This window comes from Heterocephalus glaber, unplaced genomic scaffold (assembly GCF_053883595.1).
Source record: "Heterocephalus glaber isolate CG9 unplaced genomic scaffold, H.glaber_assembly_v1.0 deba00001457, whole genome shotgun sequence".
In the NCBI taxonomy this organism is placed as follows: Eukaryota; Metazoa; Chordata; class Mammalia; order Rodentia; family Bathyergidae; genus Heterocephalus; species Heterocephalus glaber.
The window spans coordinates 41,458,447-41,479,676 of NW_028258305.1; the positions used below are offsets into that span (position 1 = coordinate 41,458,447).

Genomic DNA, 21,230 nt, shown 5'->3' on the forward strand with positions numbered 1-21,230 from the left:
GGCCACTGTGCTTTCTCCACCCTCACGCTTTAGGGTGTACTTCTTTTCCTCCATTTTTTTCTTTTTTTTGGTACCAGGGATTGAACTCGGGACCTAGTGCTTGTGAGGCAGATGCCGGAACCCCTGAGCTAAATCCCGGGCCCCTTTTGCTGCTTTTTGCTTGGCCCAAACTTGCTCTGCAGAGCCTGTTTCTTTTCCTACCTTTAATAAACTTTGCTACCATTAAGAAAAAAAAAAGAGACTATCTGGAAATTATTTTATGTAGTAAGCAGCTCTAATTTTGTTGTGTTGTTGTCCTTGTTTCTTTCTCTAATTTCAGTTCTTTAGCCAGTGATCCAGCTTCCTGATTTCCAGAACAATCCAGGTTCCCCAGATCTTTGGGAGTGTGACCGAACCTGGCTTATGGACACATTGCTGGCTGTGACCTCTGAGCCCTGCATCCTGTCTTACTCCCTGAGTCCTAGGTCCGACCCCAGAGGGCGCCTGGGCATATGGCTTTTACAGGGGCACACGGGCTCCAGGTGGCCCTGGTGACCTGAATTGTCATTGGACTCAGAGTCACCGGCTGAAGCACTCCCTCTGTCTGCGGGCCCTGGCTCCCCTCTTCCCTCCCACACCATCTGTGCACTGCCTTGCCAGCTCTTCTGCAAAGAAATTTGCATCATGCACAGTGGGAGGGCTCCTCGGGACAGCTCCACTGAGCCATGGTCTGTCCGGCTGCTCCCCGGCTGCTCCTGGCCGTGACTCTCCTACTGGGGTCAGTGGTCGCCCCAGCATCCCAGCCTGTGAGTAAGACGGGGTGAGGACCGGGGATGTCTCCAGAGGCCACACAGGGACCTCTGATGTGAGAGGCAGCGAGGGGTGGGATAATAGCACAGGGGAGGGAAAGGGCTGAAGGAAGGGGCCAGCTTGGGATAGGGTCTCCGAGTATGTTACAGGGTTTGGAGCGTTCCATCCTCCTGTCCAGGGCGGGGGCCACAGCTTGCTTTTCTTTGCCTGAGTCCCTGTGAGCTCCGACAACACCTGCTATACTGTAGATGAAGACTCTTCCGATCATGCTGGAAATGAAAAAAAAGGAAAAACATAACAGATTTGGGAGTTACTTGCAAAGAGGACGAGAGAGAATCTAAAGAAAGACAGCAGAGCCTAAATTAGTACTTTTTAATCCACCTTCTCCTGTAAAGATATCAATATCTATATCTCTAAACCTGTCTCTGAATCTAAATCCATCTCTGCATCTATTTTCATACACATCTGCATATTTACCAATCTCTAAATCTATCCGTATCTTATCCATGCCTGTGTATCAACCCGGTTTTGGAAGAGCATCACATACAGGTTTGCACATGCAATTTGGAGAGGGGAAGGTGTTGGTGAGGAAATGAATTACAGGACGACAGTCTCGGCCTTGTGTCAGATCCGGAGGAAAGAACGAAGTCCCCAGACCCCTGTGCCCTAGCCAGCTCTGCCTAGCCTCCTGCTAGAGCTCCAGACCCAGCCATTGCAATTAGCCTAGAGGCCCAGGCTCAGGTAAATTCAGGAAGGAGCTACGCAAAGTATGTTGACTCCCGGGGTGTGCCTGTTTCCGGATTTAGGTGGGACTTGCAGGCCCTGGTGCTGTCCCTGGGGTTGCACCTCCTGCAGCTCCTCCTGGAAGCCTGCTTTCCCCTTCTGATATGTACTCTTGATTGCCTGCAAACAGCAGAGCTTCCAGGACACCAAGTCACATAGACCAGCCAGGCCGGTCCTTGAAGTGACCTCAGGAGGAACTGGGGGCTGGCCTCTCCCCAGGGCCTATCCTCTGTGCTCTCTTCCAGGTGCAGGGTCAGGCTGGAGGGGGACCTGGGCAGCAGCTGGACCGCCAGAGTGGAGCAGGGGGTGAGTGATGGACAAGGAGGAGGAGAAAGTGAAGGAGAAGATGGGAGCCTGGGAGGAGGGGGGTACAAAGGAAGGACTGGGAGGGGGTCCCCCGAGGAGGCAGAACAGAGAAAGGACAGGCTCCAGCCCAGACGTGTTCATCTCTGGGAGCCTCCTCTACGCCGCCGTGCGTAGCTGCTGGGAGGATGCCACGTACCCCAGCTAGGACAGCAGTTATTGGCATCCCACATGCACGGGTGCCTGGACAGGAAGGGGATCTGCTCCATGTCCTGGAAGTGACCAGCTGGGTGGGTATGGAGGCAAAGGGGGACAGGCTCGGGCTGGGCTGTGGTGCCTCTCCAGCTGTCCCTCTCCTCTGCAGAATCCATCCTGGTCTCTGTCTACGTCCAACTGGAATTTTCAGACAAGACCTGGCCACTAGACCTAGCTCTTCCTCCTGCCTCTGCCGCTTCCTCCCCTAGAAATCTCACGGGCCTCAGCATCACCACAGGTACCAGTCGCGGGGAGGGGCTCAGAGTGCATGAGCATGGACTTGCTGGGAGCCCCTCCCTGATTCCTGGGGCTGCCTGGTTCTGGCTCCCCCACCCAGCTCCTTCCCCACCTCCCTACCAGACAGGCCCCTCCCTTCCCGTTCACACCCTGTTGTCTAAGGAGCACATAGTGTGGGTCCCGCCGTTCCCACCCCACCCAGATGCCCACCTCACCCGCTGTGCCCTGAGCCCTGGCGCAGGGGCGGTGCTGACGGGCGAGTGTGCCGGGCCCCTGGCCCTGCAGGATTGGTCCTGACACCCAGCCCTACAGCTCTCGGGCACCAGGAGGTGACCAGTCCCGCCCGCTGGCTCTCTCACTCCGCTTGTGTCTGTCATAGACTGCAATGTCAACCACACGGGGCACAGCCACTGTGCCTGCCGCCCGGGGTACCAGTGGAGCGCCCGTCTCTGCTCCAGCAGCATCTCCTGCCCCTCGCACCGCCACAACCATCGGCCCTGTGACTGTCGAATCTTCAGCCATCCCGTCCCCAGCTACTGCCAGTTGCTGCCCCCTGGTGAGGAAATCTGGGAACTAGGGAAAGAAGAGCTTCCTTTTTTGTTCTCTGAACCTGTATTGCTGCCAGCCGGCTCAAGCCCCCTGCTCCTCTGGATGGGCAGAAAACCCAAGGGTCACGGTAGATTTCAGGCCCTGAGCTTGGGACCTGAGCAGTGAGACTGATGAATGAGGCCCCGCCCTGCTCCCTAGCTAGGAAGCCAGGAGGCAGCTCCAGTAGCACCAAGTTACCTGGCAGAGGGGAAGTCAGGCCAGAAAGGTGCCACCTTCTGTTCCCAATGATAGGCTCTTCCAGCTGGATTGCAGCAGCCTCACTGGGACACCCATCCAGGGACAAGTAAAAACTAGAGCGGGGGCGGGGGGAGGGGGCTTCAGAAGACAGGGAGAGTCGGGTGTGGCACACCTATAGTCTCAGCACTTGGGAGGCTGAGGCAGGAGGATCACTGCAAGTTTGAGGCCAGCCTGGGCTACACAGCAAGACTTTGTCTCAAAAACCCCTAAAAAAAAAAAAAGAAGAAGAAGAAGAAGACAGGAAGGAGTGATTGCTTAGCTGCAAGGGGGCCTTGAGTCCCCCTCCAGCCCTGTCTTCTGCCCCCAGTTCCTGGGAACCTGAGCCTGAACTCCCAGCTGCAGATGCCGGGTGATGTGCTGAACCTGACTCTGCTCACAACCCAGAACGCCACCAACCCGAAATGGTTCCTGAGACGCACAGAGAGCAGCAAATGCATCGCCCTGCGGTCAGGGGCCCAGGTGTCGCTGAGCTCCCACCAGGGCCAGGCCAGCCTCAGTGTCAGCCACCCGTCCCACCGCTGGGCAGGTATCCTCTCCTCCTCCTGCCCTCCACTCTCCTCTCCCCTTTCTCTTTCTTTCCTTCTTCTTCTTCTTCTTCCCAGTTTTTCCCTGCTTCCTTTCTCCTGTTCTTCTCTCCTCCCTTTACCTCCTTTTCACCTCCTCCTTAGCCTTCCCATTGACTTATGTTTCAGAAAACAAAGGCCAAACGACCCATTATAACAGAGAAACTTCTTAAAAACAATCAATTGTTGGCCCGGGGATTTAGCTCAGTGGTTCCGGCGCCTGCCTCGCAAGCTCAAGGTCCCGAGTTCGATCTCCGGCACACACACACAAAAAATCAATTGTTTTCACTGTCTGGGAACTTCTGGGATCTTCAGGCTTCACAAGGTCACAATTGTCCTAAGACAGGAAAGTGTCATCTATCTCGTTCTCACTTCCCCTACGTTACACAGTGGCATCTTGCGGTGTTGCCAAGCTGTCACAGAGACTGCAGAAGCAGGAGGCTTCCCGTTAGCCAGACATTCGAAAGACAAGCAAAAATGTACAACAATCCCATTCTTCTACTTATGTTTCATTTTGGAAAATGTAGTTATTTCTCATCAAACATCTCTGTTAACAAAAGAAAGCTGAGCGTGGTGGCACATGCCTGTAATTCCAGCCCTTGAGAGGCTGAGGCAGGAGGATTGCTGAGAGCTGGAAGCATTCTGGGGGTACATAGTGAGTTCAAGGCCAGCCTGGACTGGAGAGAGAGAGAGAGAGAGAGAGAGAGAGAGAGAGAGAGGGAGGAATTTATAATATGGAGTGTGTGAAAAATGTCTCAGTTTCAGCTGAGAACAGATCGGTATTTGTCCACATGCTGGAGGACAGGAGTAACATAGGAAGGGCGTGACTGTAGGGAGAAAGACTTGCCTACGGCCAGCGGCTCAGAAGGAAGGGCAGAAGCTGATCTACAGACCTCTTCTTCCTCCTACAAAGCCTTCCTGGAGCCAGGGCCACACGATCTCATTTAACTCTTGTGATAAACCCTGTGTGGTTAGTGTGACGGTGGCCATTTTTTAAATGTGGAAACTGAGTCCTGGACTACTTAGAGATCTCTCAGGGAGCTTTTCAGCAAAACTCAAATTCTGCCCTCAGTAGTTCGATGCCCATGTACCACTCGGCTCCTCCCCACTGCTTCATGTCCCGGAAGTACTGGAAAGACTACGGGCCTGCTGGCTTCTGAGCTATGCAACCAGTGAGGGTCTCTGTCATGAAAGGGCCATCCCAGGGCTTCTCTGGCTGTGGCTGAGCTCTGGTAGTAAGCAGGGGAGGGAAGTCATCAGCCGACTCTGGCGATGGCTTGGGAGCAGCAGATTCCGGGGCGCCCCAAGTTGCAGCATGTGTGTGTCTGCAGGTGAGTACATCATCTACTTTGAGGCCCAGGGATTCATCTGGAAGCTGCAGCAGGAGGTGAAGGTGCCCTTGCAGAAGGCTGAAGTGGCTCGATTTCCAGATGAGCTGTCCATTGCCTGCGCGGCCTCCCCTGGCTTCCAGCTGAGCTGCTGCTTTCCCAGCACAAACCTGGTCTACACTGCTGCCTGGAGCCCCAGAGAGGGCAGCCAAGGTAGGAGAGGGGCCAGACACTGGGATCAGAGAGGACAGGGGCAGCTGGTCTCTTCCAGCAGCTGAGTTTCTGGCACTGCCAAGAGGAGGCTGCAGTGGAGGCTGGGAATTGGGGGTCCAAGGCCAGCCAGAGCAATCGCAGTTCGGTTGACGTAACACAGCCGCGTACTGCATTCTACAGACTGCTTCCTCCACATCTTTATTGAACTCTCACAGTAAACGTTACATGGCTAGTTCAATGGTGGCCCACATTTTACAAATGAGGAAACTGAGTCCTGGAAGTAGTTAGAGACCCTCGGGGAGCTTTTCAGCAAAACCCAGTCTGCGCTCAATAGTCTGGTACCTGTGTACCACTCAGCTCCTTCCCCACTGCTTTACGTTCTGAAAGACTCCGGGCCTGCTGTCTGCTGAGCTGTTCCTTCTCTCCCCTCTCTCCCCTCAGTCTCCTTGATCCACAGGACAGGCTCTCAGTGTCTGCTGTTGGACGTCCAGCACTGCCCGGAAGCCAACACCACGTACACTTGCGTGCTGGAGAGTCAGGGCCTGGATCCTCTTAGGAGATCTGTCGCTGTCACCATCATCCGGGGTACGTGGGGCTTGGGGTCCAGCAGGCCCCTAGCTGCTTGCCCTGGACCAGGAGCCTCTCCATGATGCTCCTCTGCCCACTGGGCCGGCCTCTGGGGCCTGCTTAGGTTGGGCCCAAGCAAAGGCTCAGGCTGAACTGCGACTGCTGAGTCCTCTCTGCTTATCACTGTTCAGATGGAGACATTGCCTGCCCTGAAGACTTCTCGGCTGTGGCCTGGAATGTCACTAAGGCTGGCCACGTGGCCCAGGTCCCCTGTCCCGTGAACAAGGCAGGCACGGTGAAGAGGCTCTGTGGGCCTGATGGGGCCTGGGGGCCTGTCCAGCACAACTGCACAGACGTGGGGATCCTGGCCTTGTATGATGAAGCCAGGGTAAAGCCTCCCTCCGCAGTCCCCTCAGACCTAGCTTTAGATCCTTCCCCTAGGCCAGCCAAGGGTTATTCAGCTTCTATCACAGGGAGCTCTAGCAGAGCCCGGAAGTAGGTGTGGGGCCTCACGGGGCCTGCACTCTGCCTGCTCTCAAGCCACAGTCCCATCCAGTGTCTGTCCCCTGACATCAGCCTCAGTCCCTGCTTCCTGCTCCCCAGAACAGGCGTGGGCATAGAGGGCAAGGAGCTGGGTGGGAGGAAGCGGGGGAGGTGGGGAAGAGAGAGGAGGAAGAGGGGAGGGGAGGCTCCTCTGGTGAGGATTCTCCCACTACCCTCCTTCCTGCCCTCTCGTCCATCCCAGCTGCTGCAGGCCGGCCAGGGAAAGCCAGATAGAAGGGTGCCACAGATCCTGGAAAGGCTGCAGGAGAGGGCAGAGGTGACAAGCTCACCCTCTGACTTACTGAAACTGCTGAGCACTGTGGAAGTCCTGGCTGACGTGGTGGCTGAGGTCAGAACAGCGCTCACACCCAGTGCCCTGAAGGTGAGAGCTCTGAGCCTCGGCAGATGCCAGCTGGACAGTGGGGGTGGAGACTCCTCGCTCGTGGGCCCTCTTGCCCGTCTGATACCACCATGGGCAGCCTGGCTCCGTGGCTGTGGCGTGCAGTGATAGGAGCACATGGGAGGTAGGAAAGGCAGGAAGGGGTAAGGAGACGTGAGTGTGGAGGTGTGCATGCACGTGCAGATGTGTGGCTCTCACACACAGACACACATGTATGTGTGCACATGCATGTGATACTGCACAAAGACACTCAAACACACTGGGCTTTGCTGGACCCACCTAAATCACCCTCAGCAGGGACTGTAGTTGGTGACCCAGGAACTGCAAATGAATAACAAGGGGCAATGATGTCACCCGCTCTTCATGTCTGGACAGCACAGCATATATGGCCCTGCAGACATGAATGTGGCCTTGACTTCAGAACATTGTGCCCCCTTTCCTAGCTTTGCAAATCTGGAAGGCATGAGAAATTGGAAAGGGGCCCTCCTTTTAGGACCCAGGTAGCCCCAAGGGGCTGTCAGACAGAGGGGCTGGGTGATCAGGAGACCACATGCTTGGAGATGTGCCCTAGTCCCCCACCTGGGAGGTCTCCTTCACAGGCCCATCTTCTGTCCCCTTTGCTCTCCAGCCCTGGGTCTTGCGCCGGTAGTAGGAAGGGTAGGGCTGGGGTCTGAAGGCCCAAGCTCCCCTGGCTCAGCACTGTGGGCTCCAGTAGATCAGGCTCATCTCTGTCTCTCGGGTGCCACAGGATCTCCTGACAATCACAGACAAGGTCCTAGACACGAATGTCAGCTCTCTGTGGACCCTGGCCCAGGCCCAGGAGCCCTCAATGGGCTCAGATTTCCTGCTGGCTGTGGAGACCCTGGCACGCAGCCTGTGCCCAAAGGATCAGCCCTTCTCCTTCAGCTCCTCCAATGTGCTGCTGCAGAGTGAGCTCCTGGAACCCCCACTTGCTGGCGACTACCAAATCTCCTTCTCCACTCAGCCCCCACTGTGGGTCCGGATTCCCAGGTATGCACTGACCCCACTGGTCCATAATGGAACCAGTGTCAGTGTTACCGGTCTGGTGCTGCAAAACCTGGACCACCTTCTGCCCTCCAACTCCAGGCAAGGGCTGGGGGACCTCCAGTATGGCACCCCTGGCCTGGTGCTTGTCATCTCCATCATGGCAGACGGCAAAGCCTTCACCCAAGCAGAGGTCATCATGGACTTTGGGCAAACACATGGTGCCCTGCACTGCGTCTTCTGGGACCACAGTCTCTTCCAGCATGTGGGAGGCTGGTCAGATTCAGGGTGCCAGGCACAGGCGGCGGATGACGGCCTTGCCACTCAATGTATCTGCCAGCATCTCACTGCCTTCTCCACCCTCATGTCCCGGCATACTGTTCCAGAAAACCCCGTCCTGGAGCTACTGACTCAGGTGGGCTTGGGTGCCTCCATATTGGCGCTGCTTGTGTGCCTGACCGTGTACAGGCTGGTGTGGAGAGCCGTGGTGCGGAACAAAGTTGCCTTCTTCCGACACGCTGCCCTGCTCAACATGGCCATCTGCTTGCTGGCTGCAGACACTTGGTACCTGGTAGGCTCAGTCTTTCTCCCAGGGACTCAGGACCTGCTCTGCCTGGCCACTGCCTTCCTGTGTCATTTTTTCTACCTGGGCACCTTCTTCTGGATGCTGGCGCAGGCCCTACTGTTGGCTCACCAGCTGCTTTTTGTCTTCCATCAGCTGTCTAAGCACCTCATTCTCTCCCTGATGGTGATCCTTGGCTACCTGTGCCCCCTGGGCTTTGCAGGTGTCACCTTGGGCCTCTACCTGCCTCGAGGGCAATACCTGAGGGAAGGGCAATGCTGGCTGGATGGGAAGGGTTCAGCCGTCTACACCTTCGTGGGGCCAGTGCTGGCCATCGTGGGCGTGAATGGGCTGGTACTAGCCATGACTGTGCTGAAGTTGCTGAGACCTTCGCTGTCAGAAGGGCCCTCAGTTGAGAAGCGCCAGGCTCTTCTAGGGGTGCTCAAAGCCCTGCTCATCCTCACACCCATCTTTGGCATCACCTGGGGGCTGGGCCTGGCGACTATGTTGGAGGAGGCCTCCGCAATCCCTCACTACATCTTCGTCATTCTCAACTCCTCGCAGGTAGCTGTGTGGGGGTGTCGGTCTGTGTTTATTGCCCTTTTCAATGGTCTAAGTCCCTGCCCGTTGCTTCTCAAGGAGCCGGCATGGTGCAGCAGAAGAAAATTCAGGACTTTTGGGAGGCTTAGGTATAGATCCTGGTTCCTCCACTGCCTAGCTGGATAGCTTCAGACAAATTATATAACCTGAGCTTCAGTTTTCCTATGTGTAAAATAATATCTGACTTTGCTAGACAAGTAAGGAAACTGTCAGTACCCAATCCCGTGCTGTCCCTTTTGTAACCATGACAATAAGAAAAGCACCTGAAATGGATCCTATGCACCAAGTGGTGCTCATTTCAGAAAAACCAAGACAGGATGCCTTGGGATGTGGATTAGACCAGAGGATAGAGGCTGCAGGAAGAGGGCGGGGAGCAAGCTAATTCCATAGGCGCTCACTCCCTCCTCCTTCACCAGCTTTTCTCCTTCCCCTCTTTGCAGGGAGTCTTCATCTTATGGTTTGGTTGCCTCATAGACAAGAAGGTGAGTCTGCCTGCCAAGCCCTGCAGCCAGAGGGCAGTGACTTGACTGCCACAGCTGGGGCATTTACTTCTCCTCTCCAGGTGCAAGAGGCCCTACGCAAACGCTTCTGCCACACCCGACACCCCAGCTCCAACATCTCCCTGGTGAGTTGCTGGCTCCAAGGCTGCAGCTGGCTCCCAGAAAGATCAGAGGGGACCCACAACCTTCCCCAGAGATGGGCACAGCTGGGTGCCAGGAGAAGACTAGGGTTGTTCTCCAGAATGCGTAGTTTTCAGGTTCAAGCTCTCTGACGTGACAGGAGCAGGTGAGCCAGAGCAATCAGATTCCCAGGTTCCTGACTCTGACCTGGGTTCTGATGATGCTCTTGTCCCTGGTTTTCTCCGTGTAAAAATCTTCCCTGGGCTAAGATTTGAAGGGAAAGGGCAGAATCAGTGCGCACGGGACAATGTAGCTAGAGCAAGTTCTGGGGATTACTGCATCCCGGGCAGGTGCAGACGAGTCGGTCACAGTGGGTGCAGTCTCTTCACGGAGGGGTGGCTGCCCAGCAGCTGGGTCTCCATCTCTTCCTAGGCCACAAATGAAACCTGCTGCTCAGAACAGAGCCGAGGAGGAAGCCAAACTGCCAGGTGAGGACCAGCTCTCTCAGGAGCAGTGTGAGCAGCGTGGCTTGCAGAATGAGGATGAGTGTAGCTAAAGGTCTCTGGGAAAATACACGACAGTGGCTCCTTTTCACATGGGGTGGAAAGCAGGCTTTCCTAGGGTGGCCACAGAGGAGCCTAGAGGAGCCTCCGAGTGCAGGAGGCCTAGCATCAACAAACCTGGGCTCAGTTCTCCCTGAAAATCCCTTTTCACACTACTGAACTCCAAATTATCCTTAAAAGCAAAAACACACACACAAACAAAACCATCACCTTGTTTTAAAGGAATGGTTGTGGCCTTGTTTTCCAGAGGACAGGCAGCCTGCAATTGGGCAAGGTGGTTGTCACCAGCCCTAAGATTCAGAGTGAGCTCTTTCACGGGGTGGGGGAGCAGGGGCAAACGCACACCATCCCACCAAGGAGGGCACGAGCGGGAATCCGCCTGATGGGCCCTGGCCCAGGGGCCCTGCATCCTTCCCTGCTCACCTTGGGAAAGGCAGGCTTTTTCCATTAGCCACACCCATTTCTCCTGCAGCTCAGTCTCCCCACCCTAACGCATCCAAGCAAGAATGGCTTGAAAATCTCACTGACCCACCCAACAACCTCACCTCACAACTGAACCCGCCTTTCCTGCCCAGCTCATCATCAGATATCAAAGTTCCAGATAAGTGCAAGTAAAACGATCTCCACCAGTTTTGAAATGATCAACAGGCCATTTTACAGAAATAATGGACGAAAGTGGTTCTAGCGTGCCATCATCTCTTTTCTGATCACCCCTTTCTGATGGTCATAAAGAAAGGACACTAATTGATAGGAGCCTCGGATCTTCCCAATCACTGGGGATGAAGGGCAGAATTTGATTCTTTTCGAGGTTTAGAGAAAGGTGAAGTTTCTTAGACCTTCTTCCTTGAACTTAAAAAAAATCAATATAAAATATGTTTCAGGGACATAGGCATATCTACAAAGAGGCACTGATGTGAACACATTTTAAAGAATTTTTTATAAAAGTTTAAATCAGAGAGAAAGGTCCCATTGACTGGTAAGACTTATGGGGCAAAGGTTACAAGCCCTGACATCTAAATGTGACAAGACCCAGTGAAGACTAGTACACAGAGAAGCAAGACGTAAGAAAAGCTTTCAGAGAGTACCAGGTCTGGTGGAATTAACTTAAAATTCACAAGCAGAAAGTGAGATGCTTCTGAAAAAACATTAGACTAGCTCAATGCAAAAAATTCTGATGAGTTGGTTTTTAAATTACATAATGTGTGGGTATTTTTATAAAATGGAATGGGAACATTCTCTGTTAAAATAAAAATGGATACAGTATCACATGTCCTTGAAAATATTTTTCTTCCAAACCCTGTATCTCTACTCAGTGATTGATGTGTCTATTTTAACTGTGGATAAACTTGTCCAAATATTTCTATAAGTGGATTCAATTATGCTTCCAAATCTGAGATAACCAATGAGGAGGCCACTGCGAGGCTTCCATGCTGCGCCCTCGCGCTGGCCTGAGGGAGGCTGAGCTGCTGAGACAGGCGAGGCCCTGCCCTGCGGCCCCTCACGGTCACTTCATTAATACCTGCAGTCCGATTGTAAAGTCATAAAACTATTTTGGGTTACAAATTCCAGTAATGCACTCTTCCCCGTTGCAAGCGGCAGACTCCTTTCCTAAGTGGGCTTCTGTAGATGGATGTGTTCTCCTTTCCCTTCCCCAGAGCATCCTCGATGCAGGCGCTGCTGGTAAAGCCCCAGATTTAGAACTGGCAGATAAAATAGCATTGTCTTTATTTGGCTTGCACCATAAAATACATACACATGTACATGCATACATACACACATACACACACACACACACACACACACACGGACCATAAAAAGGCTCTAGGAGACACAAACTGGCATTAAGCAGCAATTCCATTTCTAAGGTAGATTAAAGAGATAAGCAACTATAATCCCAGCAATCAGGAAGCTGAGGCTGGAGGATTATCATGAGTTTGAGGCCAGCCTAGACTACTTAGTGAGTTCAAGACCAGCCTGGACTACACAGGGAGACCCTGTCTCAAAACACTGGAAGAGAGAGAGAGAGAGAAGTACATAAGTGATCAGACAAATGGACAAAGGTTGTGCACTCCAATGTGGTTATGTCCACTTGGTAAAATAAATTAGGTGACCTCCATATGCGGAGTGCTAGGTGATCATTAAAAATGATGACTTGTAGCTGCATCTACTACTATGGAACAACATTTAGGCTACACAGCTAAGTCAACAAGAGTTCCAGGCAGCATTCTACTAGGTATTTTGGTCCATGCAAACATGCACTGAAAAGGGGAGATATCAAAATGTCAACGGTAGATATTGCTGCTTGATTTTTTGTTTTCTTCCTAATCTTACTTTATTGTTTGAACTTTCTACAGTTAACATTTTTATTGTATATATTAAAGTATAAAATATGTTTTGATATACATATACATAATGAAATGATTACTGAAGTCATGAGAAATAACCAACTCATCACCTCACATAGTTAACTTGTGCCTGTGTGTGTGTGTGTGTGTGTGTTTGTGTGTGCGTATGTAGTAACAGCACCTAAAATCTATACTTTTTTTTTTTTGGTACCAGGGATCGAACTCAGGACCTTGCGCTTGCGAGGCAGGCGGCAGAACCACTGAGCTAAATCCCCAGCCCTAAAATCTATATTTTTAACAAATTTCCAGCATACAAAACAGTATTTTTTTTAGAAAATTAACAGAAAATTTTATTACCAATGGTCATTTATAAACAAATGATGCAGAATTCCAGCTTTTTAAAAAATTAATATTATTGGTGCATTTTAGGTATACAATTCAGTTACATTCATCATGGGAAATTTGCACCTTTACATGATCTCTCTTGGTTCTTATTTTTTCCCCATTCCCTTGCCCTCCCTTCAACCCCTCCACCCCTCCCTATCTACAAAGACTTTGTTTCCATTTTTTCATTTTCTCATATTAATTCCATTCCCTTCTTTCCTTTCCCCTACCCCTCCCACTTCCCCTTCCCCTTTGCCCCTTTTCTTCCTATTTCACATTATCTATTATACCTTTTAGCCCTTATTTACACTTTCAGTTTCTCACACTAGAGAAACTATTCAATATTTACACGTGTCCTATTTATTTCACTTAAGAGTATGGCTCAATGTGCATCCATTTAGCTATAAATGTCCCTAATTTCTAATTCTTTATGGCTGAGTAGTACTCCATTTTATTAAAAAAACACATTTTCTTTATCCAGTCTCCAGTTGATGGACAATTGGTTTGCTTCCAAGTTTTAGCTATCACAAATTGTGCTGCTATGCACATGGATGCGCATATATCACAGTGGCATAGTATTAACTATAGTTCTCATGCTGTATGTTAGATCTCTAAGGTTAACCTATGGAACCGCAACAAGAATGTGCAGTATTTTTTTTTTGTACTGGGGATCAAACACAGGACCTTGCGCTTGCAAGGCAGGCGTGGTGCCACTGAGCTAAATCCCCGGCCCTGCAGTATTTTTATAGTAGAAAAAATTAAATTATTTTGAAAAAGTTTTCCTGAACATTTTGTATATTAAACACATAAACTTGACAAGGAAAGAAACACAAAATCCCCCCTGGAATTTAGGTCTGGACAGACAGGTAGACTGCAGCTGGGTTCCTGAGGAAGCTCCAACCCCCTACTTAGGGTTCTGCTTTGGGAATTGCTTCTGCTGGAACACAGACAGCCCTTTTGCGGTGGGAGGGAAAGGGTCTCCCTAGTGGAGTTCACTGCAGCTACAGACACGGCCAGTATATCCAAACACTTCCTGTGTTTCACAGGAATGTGTTTCCTTTAAAAATACTATCACTATTCACTGTTCTTGTCCTTCCGTTAAAACGTCCTGCCAGAAAATGCCTCCCCTTCATTGAAAAATCAGAGTACACTAGTTGAGTCCAGATAAACCAGGGTTCCTGGGAGCTCTGAGATCCAAACCCTGTCTCTGCTTCTCATTCCTGCAGGAAGACCAGAACTGGAAAAGCCAGGAGAAAGTAAACAAAACTGAGAAAGGCTGGGAGGAAACAATAGACTGAGAAGAATCAGGATTCTTTTCTCCAGAAAGATGGGAGCAAGGAGGACAGGGATTTTTCTGTTTTATTGGTTGCTGTGGCCTCAACATCTAAAATAAGCGCCTGACAGGCTGGGGATTTAGCTCAGTGGTTCTGCGGCCTGCCTCGCAAGCACAAGGTCCCGAGTTTGATCCCTGGTACCAAAAAAAAAAAAAAAAAAATAGAATAAGCGCCTGATACACAGCAGGCACCAACACACTGTGGAATGAATGAACCATACGAACCAAAGGAAGAACATGAACTGCTGTCTGGAGACAGAGACTGTCACAAGCAAACTGCTGAGGTGGGGGCAAACCTTATAAAAGTTTAAATGACAGGGCTGGGGGTGTGGCTCCGAAGTAGAGCACTTGCCTGGCATGTACGATATCCTGGGTTCAATCCCCAGTACCACAAAAAATACATAAACAAATAAAAGTTTAAATGACAGAAGACAGGGCAAATAAGTGGCTCCCCTCCCAGATGGTTATTTGGTGGAACACAGAATCTAACTGAAGTTTTACAAAAGCCAGGCATGGTTGTGCACACCTGTAATCCCAGCACTCTGAAAGGCAGAGGCGGGAGGATTACAAATTGGAGCCCAGCCTGGGCAAATCAGTGACTGAGAGAGAACTTGTCTCAAAATAAAAAGGGGCTAAGGATGTGGCTCAGCGAAGAGCCCTGGTTCAATCTCCAGTACGGGGGTAGGGGGGCAGGTGGGAGAGACAGACAATAGAAACACTTAAGTTGGAATCTTTAAGAGTAACATAAGCAGGGCTGGGGATTTAGCTCAGTGGTTCCGCTGCTTGCCTTGCAAGCACAAGGACCCGAGTTCGATCCCCAGTACCAAAAAAAAGAATAACATAAGCAGTTTAGGATGTCTAAGAATGAACATCAAGAGCTATGTAGATGGAGGCCATGCCAAGCCATATCAGCCCAGGATGATCTTCAGAAACAGGCTAATAAAATCATTCAGCTTTCTCTTAGAGTATAGGCCACTTTGAACTAACACATAAATCGTGTCGAGTTGAGTGAACCTATGACAAAACTTCAGAACCAGAAATGTGAATCTGGCTTGGCTGTGTGCTCTCCCCCACCCAGAGGTGACCTCTACCCTGACCATGTCTTCCCTTACCTTTTAGAAAAATAGCTTTAAAATGGTGGCTAAATCTTAAACTTTTTTTTTTGGTACCAGGGATCAAATTTGGGACCTTGCACTTGTGAGGCAGGTGGCGGCACCACTGAGCTAAATCCCCAGCCCAATCTTAAACATTTTTAAGTGTATCGCTCAGTAAACTACATTCACATTGGGGTTTAACAAGTCCCTGGGATGCTCTTTATCTTTCAAAACTAAAACTATCTCCACAAAACGGCAACTCCTCCATCCCCTGTCTCTTAGTGCCTGGCACCTCGGCTATACTTTCTGTGTCTAGGAACCTGACAACTTTAGAAGACTTATATAAGTGGAATCATATTGCTCTTGTCCTTTTTTGTGACAGGCTTATTTCGCTCAGCATAATGTCCTCGTGGTTTATACAAGATTATCACCCTTTTAAGTCTGCAAAGTATTTTATTCTATGTATGTGGCAATGCAGTTCGTCCATTTATCTGCCCATGGACTCTTGGGTCACCTTCTACCTTTTAGTTATTGTCAATAATGCTGCTGTGAACATGAGTATACAAAGATTTCTCCAAAACTCTGCTTTCAATTCTATGGGATATAAACCCAGAAGTAGAACTGCTGGACCATATGGTAATTCTGTGCTTAATGTTTTTTGAGGAACTGCTGTGCTATTTTCTATGGCAGCTGCAGCATTTTCTATTCCCACATTGAGGACACAAGTGCTCCAACTTCTCCACGTCCTCACCAATCCTTGTTAGTTTTTTGATAGCAGCCATCCTAAGAGATGTGAGGTGATTCCTCATTGTGGTTTTGATTTGGATTTTCCTAATTGTTACACCCAGCGAGAAAGAACCAACCAGAGACCGATATTAAATCCACACAGGAGTTTATTACCGGCCGGGACCCGAGCTGAGCATTGGACTCGAGCCCCAATTGGGGGGAGATTAACATATTTTATACACCTTGAAGGCAACAGTTTCTAGGCCCCCCTATGGGATAGAACTAGCAAAGCAAGCAAAAGGTACAGAAGCTGAACATCTTGTCGTTAGAACATTTGTAAAACAAAAGTTGATTAATTGTTGTTTCTAAGAGACTCTCTTAGGGGAGGAGGTTTCTAAGCTTCCTCCTTTTGAGTTCATCTAAAGGGCAGGCGGGTGGGTCGGTCAGCAGCAATACGGAGTCTGTTTTGCTAACTAGGGTCCCTCACTAATGATTAGCGGTGTTGAGCATGTTTCCGTGTGCTTATTGGCCATTTGTATATCTCTTTTTGAGAAGTGTCTATATAAATTGTGTAAGTCGTGATGGGGGTACTGGGAATTCTAGGGCGTTGTGCACGCCAGGCAAGGGCTCAGCCACGGAGCTCTATCTCCGGCCCTTTTAAATTTGTGAACAGAGTCTCACTCAGTTACCCAGGCTGGCTCTAACTTCCGGTCCTTCTGCCTCAGCCTTCCAAGTAGCTGAGATGACAGGCATGCACCATCACCTCACTTGCCCATTTTTAAATTGGGTTGTTTCTCTGGTTGTGAACTGTAAGAATTCTTTAGATAGTCTATTAACCCCTTCTAGGGCTGTCCGATTTGCAAACGTTTTCTTCTGTACCCTAGGGCACCTTTTCACTCAGTTGATTGGGCCCTTTGATGCAGTTTTTCATTTTGATGAAGTCCAATTTAGCTAATGTTTTTTGTTGCCTGTGCTTTTGATGAAATGTCCAAGAACTTATGGCCAAATCCAATGCCATATATTTTCTTCTAAGAGTTCCACAGTTTTAGCTTTTATGTTTAGGTTTTTGATCCATTTTTAGTTAAATTTCTGTATATGATGCAAGATCCAATTTCATTCTTCTGCATGTGGGTATCATTTTCCCAGCACCATCTATTGACAAGCTGACAAGTCTGTCCTTTCCTCATTGAATTGTCCTGGGATCCATGTCAAAATTCATCCGAACACATATGCATGTGCGTGTGTGGCTTTCCTTCTGTAATGTTATTGGTGTTTGGGGTTTGAGGGTCGGGGGTGCAGGGCTGGGGATCAGACCCAGGGCCTCATGCATACGAGGTAAGCGGTGTACCACTGAGCTGTATCCTCAACTGCCAGCTTAAAAAAACAACGTACCAACTCAACTCCAGACTTTATTCAGATTTCATCCATTTTACCATTAACGTCCCTTTTCTGTTACAGAGTCATCATGCCTCCTTTTCTGACAACTTCTCATTATTTTCATGACCTTGATAGTTTTTAATATTGGCCACGTACCTTGCAGACTGTCCCTTGATTTGGGTTTGCCTGATCTTTCCCACGAATGAACTAAATTATGGGTACTCTGTAAAAATGCCACAGAGCTGAAGCACCCCTTTGATCATGTGTTACCAGAAGGCGGTCTTCTGGTAACCATGACCACTTGGCTAAGCTTGGGATGGCCATTTCTTCACTGTAAGGCTGTCTTTTCCTGCATCCCAAGCTCTGTTCTCCGGAGTCCAGCCCCCATCTAAGGGGAGGGGCCTCCCCCACCTTCTGGAGCAGGAAGTATCTACATGTATCATTTGGAATTCTGGAAGGCAGATTTGTCTTTCTCCTTACCTTGCTGGTGTAGAAACTATTTTAAACTCATCTGTAGGGATCCTAGAAATGACTCAGTTTTGCTTATTTTTAAAAGTTTCCTGTCAACATGAGTCATTTACAGTATTTTGCTAAGAGTAATGCTGTAATGAACAATTGTTTCTGGGCTGACGTGCAAGTTTCATGAGGGAATATTCCAAAGAGTGGAAATGCTGGACCACAGACCTTGTGTTCTATTTAAATGTACGAGATATCAGGCTGTTTTCTGAAGTGGCTGAACCAATTTATATTCTCATCATTTGTGTCTAAAAGTTTCTATCGTTCCACATCTTCACCAATACTTGCAATTCTCAGTCTTAATTTTTTGCAGGCTTATAGGTATAAAACCTCATTATAATCTTAATTTTTTTCTGATTACTACTGAGCATCTTGGTGAATGTTTATTCACCATTTTTCTATCATTTTCTAAAACATGTATCTTTTGTTCATTTTTTTACTGTATTGTCATTATTCATGCTCTGTAGGAATTCGTCATATACTCTGGATCCTTTCTAAGCTGTATCTACTGTAAATATCTTTGTCCACTATTGCTTGTTTCTGTACGACTTTGTATCATATGAAGACTAAAAGTTCTCATTTTAGGGTAAATTTATAGACCTTTTCTTTTATAGTTAGCACTTTATTTTTTTTAGCACTTTAAACAAATATTTTCTGTGTGAAATTCTCCTCTCCTCAACCTAAGGACACAATAGCGTTTGTCGTAAATTTTTTTAGTTTTATTTTTATATATTTCACTTAATCTAGAATTTATTTTTGTGATACATAAATATAATGATTTTCAGTACTAAAATTGTGTTTTAATTAAATTAAAATTCAGATTGTGTTTAAATTACCAAGGAAATCAAGAGCAAATGATCCTGGAACTCACAAATACTCTTCTGTTTGGATTTTCTTTTGGTGTTGGGAACTAAACATAAGACCTCATGCACTCTAGGCAAATGTGCTACCACTGAGCTCTCCCAACCCCCTTTTTGTGTTTTCTTTCTTTTTTTTTTTTTTTTGAGACGTGGACTTACTACTATGTAGCCCTCCAACTCACCTCCTGCCTCAGAGGCTGCTGAGTTCTGGGATAACAGGCGTGTGCCACCACACCTAGCTTTTTTTTTTATTTTTTATTTTTTTCTCACTAAATTGTCTAGGCTGGCATTGAGCCTGGAATCATCCTGCCTCAGCCTCCCAAGTAGCTGGGATTCTAGGCAGGCACCATTCGAATCGAATATATATGTTCACACAAATGGCCACAATTGACCATTCTGCTTCTTCAAAGGACTAGCATATATGTTATTTAGGACACTGTGCTTGTCAAAAATCTGAGAGTGTTCACAGCAGTTGATCCAAAGAAAAAACTTATTTTATATTTCATTAAAACCTACCAAACAGAAGCAACTCCAAACAATGAAATAAATGTACTTCAATCAAAGCAAATGGGGGGGGTGTATTCTAAAGCAGGACACTCCTTATATTCCTAGCATCTTCATGGCTGACTGAAATGGCTGGAAGTTACAAATACGCAGTTAAAGGTAAACTCTGCCCCTTCACCAGGAGAACAACCTTCTCTTCCTTATAAAATAAGGCAAACAGTTCTCCAGTACTTCTCTACTTTATTAAGGTTGACCAATAAGATATTTGTGTATTTAAATACTTAAGTTTTTCATGATATTTAGATTGATTTATTTTTCCATAATTAGTTAATTTAGGCACATTGGTTTATATTTTAGAGAAATATGTATTTTCAGGACACAGATAAGAACAAATGTAATTTGCAAATGTTACAAAGATGACTTCAGATCTCAGTTAACCTTTCCTAAAATGCAACCATTCATTCAGTCTTTGATGACAAGAGATCAAAAGCAACTGGTTAAATATATCTGTATGATATTCTGGAAACTTAGAAATCCCTGAAAGTACAGGAAGCTGTGATTACTGAAAAGCTGAGAACACTGGAAAGGCTTAATTGCAAAGTGTTTAACAGAAGGCCACAAATGTTCTCCTAAAAGGAGCTAGGACTACAGGTGTCGTTTAGTAATGCATTGAAATGGCATTGCCCAGTGCGAGTGCTGCACAGAAACGTGGTCACCTCCTCCGGATCCATCACTTTGGGTAAGTTTCCACTATCATACCATGGCCCTGTAAAGGGAAAAAAAAGCTTAATTAGAGTGATGAAAGGTGATGAATTCAGCCAGTATGGAGAACAGTGAAGTACAGGCTTTGCAGTTTGATCTTGGCTCTGCCATTCAAGCACTGTGTGATCATGGGAAAGTTAGTAGCCATACTGAACCTCAATCTCCTCTATAATGGACTTCTGGGGCTTACTTCATTACGTTTTTGTGCATTACCAAGCATATAGCATACACACATATATATACACAGATACATGTATGCACCAGACTTTCTAATAGAGTCTCATCCTTAGTAGATACGCTATAAATCGTTGCTTTGGGGGGGGGGTGCTCATGGCACTAGGAATAAAACCCAGGTTCTTGCACGTGCCAGGCAAGTGCTCTACCACCGAGCTATACCCCAGACCAAAGGCTGCTATTAAAATGAGGAAGCACAGAGGCCTTTTTAGCCATACAAAGATAAATACAACACAGTGAACACAGACAAAAGCATATCTCTAGATGATAACATTTAAGGCTTTGAGAGGTTAAGCGACTCATCTAAAATCACAAAGCTATTTCAAAATCACAAGGCCAGGACTTGAAAGCAGGTCCAGGTGATTCCAAAGCTGTTCCCTTCTTCGCTATTTTACACAGATTAAGGAGATGACTTGAGGGGCCCAAAGAGAAGCAGTAAGAATGTTCCTTCTCCGTCACTGTGCACATGCTATGCACTAAGTTACAGTGCTTCTTTATACCCAGCAGAGACATTTACAATTTCATGAGTCTAAACCCTAGCTGACTGCCACGTCACTCTAACCGCTGATCTGTTATCAAACCAATCAATAGCCTAATGAATCTCCTGGCTTCCAGGTTCAATTCAATCCTCAAAACTATTTATTAAGAAACAATTTTTTTTTCAGTACTGGGGATCGAACTCAGGACCTTGCACTTGCGAGGCAGGCGGTGGAACCACTGAGCTAAATCCTCAGCCCCAAGAAACAATTACTTATAAGGCACCAAGGTGAACACTGTGAGGTTAGAGATTCACTACATGGTCTCTATCCTCCACCTAGTGTACATGGTGGCTCAACACAGTCTTCTGACAACACAAAAGCAAGCAACAACAGAGATCAGGGATGGGAAGACTTGACTGACTTGGAGTTGTCTTGGAAG

The 21,230-nt window shown here is 48.2% G+C and overlaps 2 protein-coding genes across 15 annotated transcripts in view; one reads left to right on the top strand and one right to left on the bottom strand.

Moving 5' to 3' along the window:
- Positions 1-285: 285 nt before the first annotated feature.
- On the top strand, positions 286-11,445 carry Adgrf3 (adhesion G protein-coupled receptor F3). 2 transcript variants are annotated; one of them, XM_013070116.3, is made up of 14 exons: positions 291-785; positions 1,818-1,878; positions 2,240-2,368; positions 2,747-2,923; positions 3,521-3,739; positions 5,108-5,317; positions 5,759-5,902; positions 6,076-6,272; positions 6,630-6,809; positions 7,576-8,958; positions 9,435-9,476; positions 9,557-9,619; positions 10,047-10,102; positions 10,650-11,445. In XM_013070116.3, exons 1-14 carry the CDS (start codon positions 705-707, stop codon positions 10,666-10,668), a joined length of 2,961 nt encoding a protein of 986 aa, XP_012925570.2. In that variant the 5' UTR covers positions 291-704; the 3' UTR covers positions 10,669-11,445. The 2 variants fall into 2 exon arrangements, with proteins under 2 accessions (XP_087072705.1, XP_012925570.2); XM_087216579.1 differs by lacking the exon at positions 10,650-11,445 and having other exon boundaries at positions 286-785; positions 10,047-10,106.
- Positions 11,446-16,208: 4,763 nt separating this feature from the next.
- The window catches only part of Hadhb (hydroxyacyl-CoA dehydrogenase trifunctional multienzyme complex subunit beta), a 40,134-nt gene continuing 35,112 nt past the window's right edge, over positions 16,209-21,230 (bottom strand). For all 13 annotated transcript variants that reach the window (XM_087216582.1, XM_087216589.1, XM_087216583.1 and 10 more), the window contains one exon: positions 16,209-20,082. In XM_087216582.1, coding sequence (XP_087072708.1) covers positions 20,047-20,082 — 36 coding nt within the window. In that variant the 3' untranslated portion in view covers positions 16,209-20,046. The remainder of the gene's footprint in view (positions 20,083-21,230) is intronic.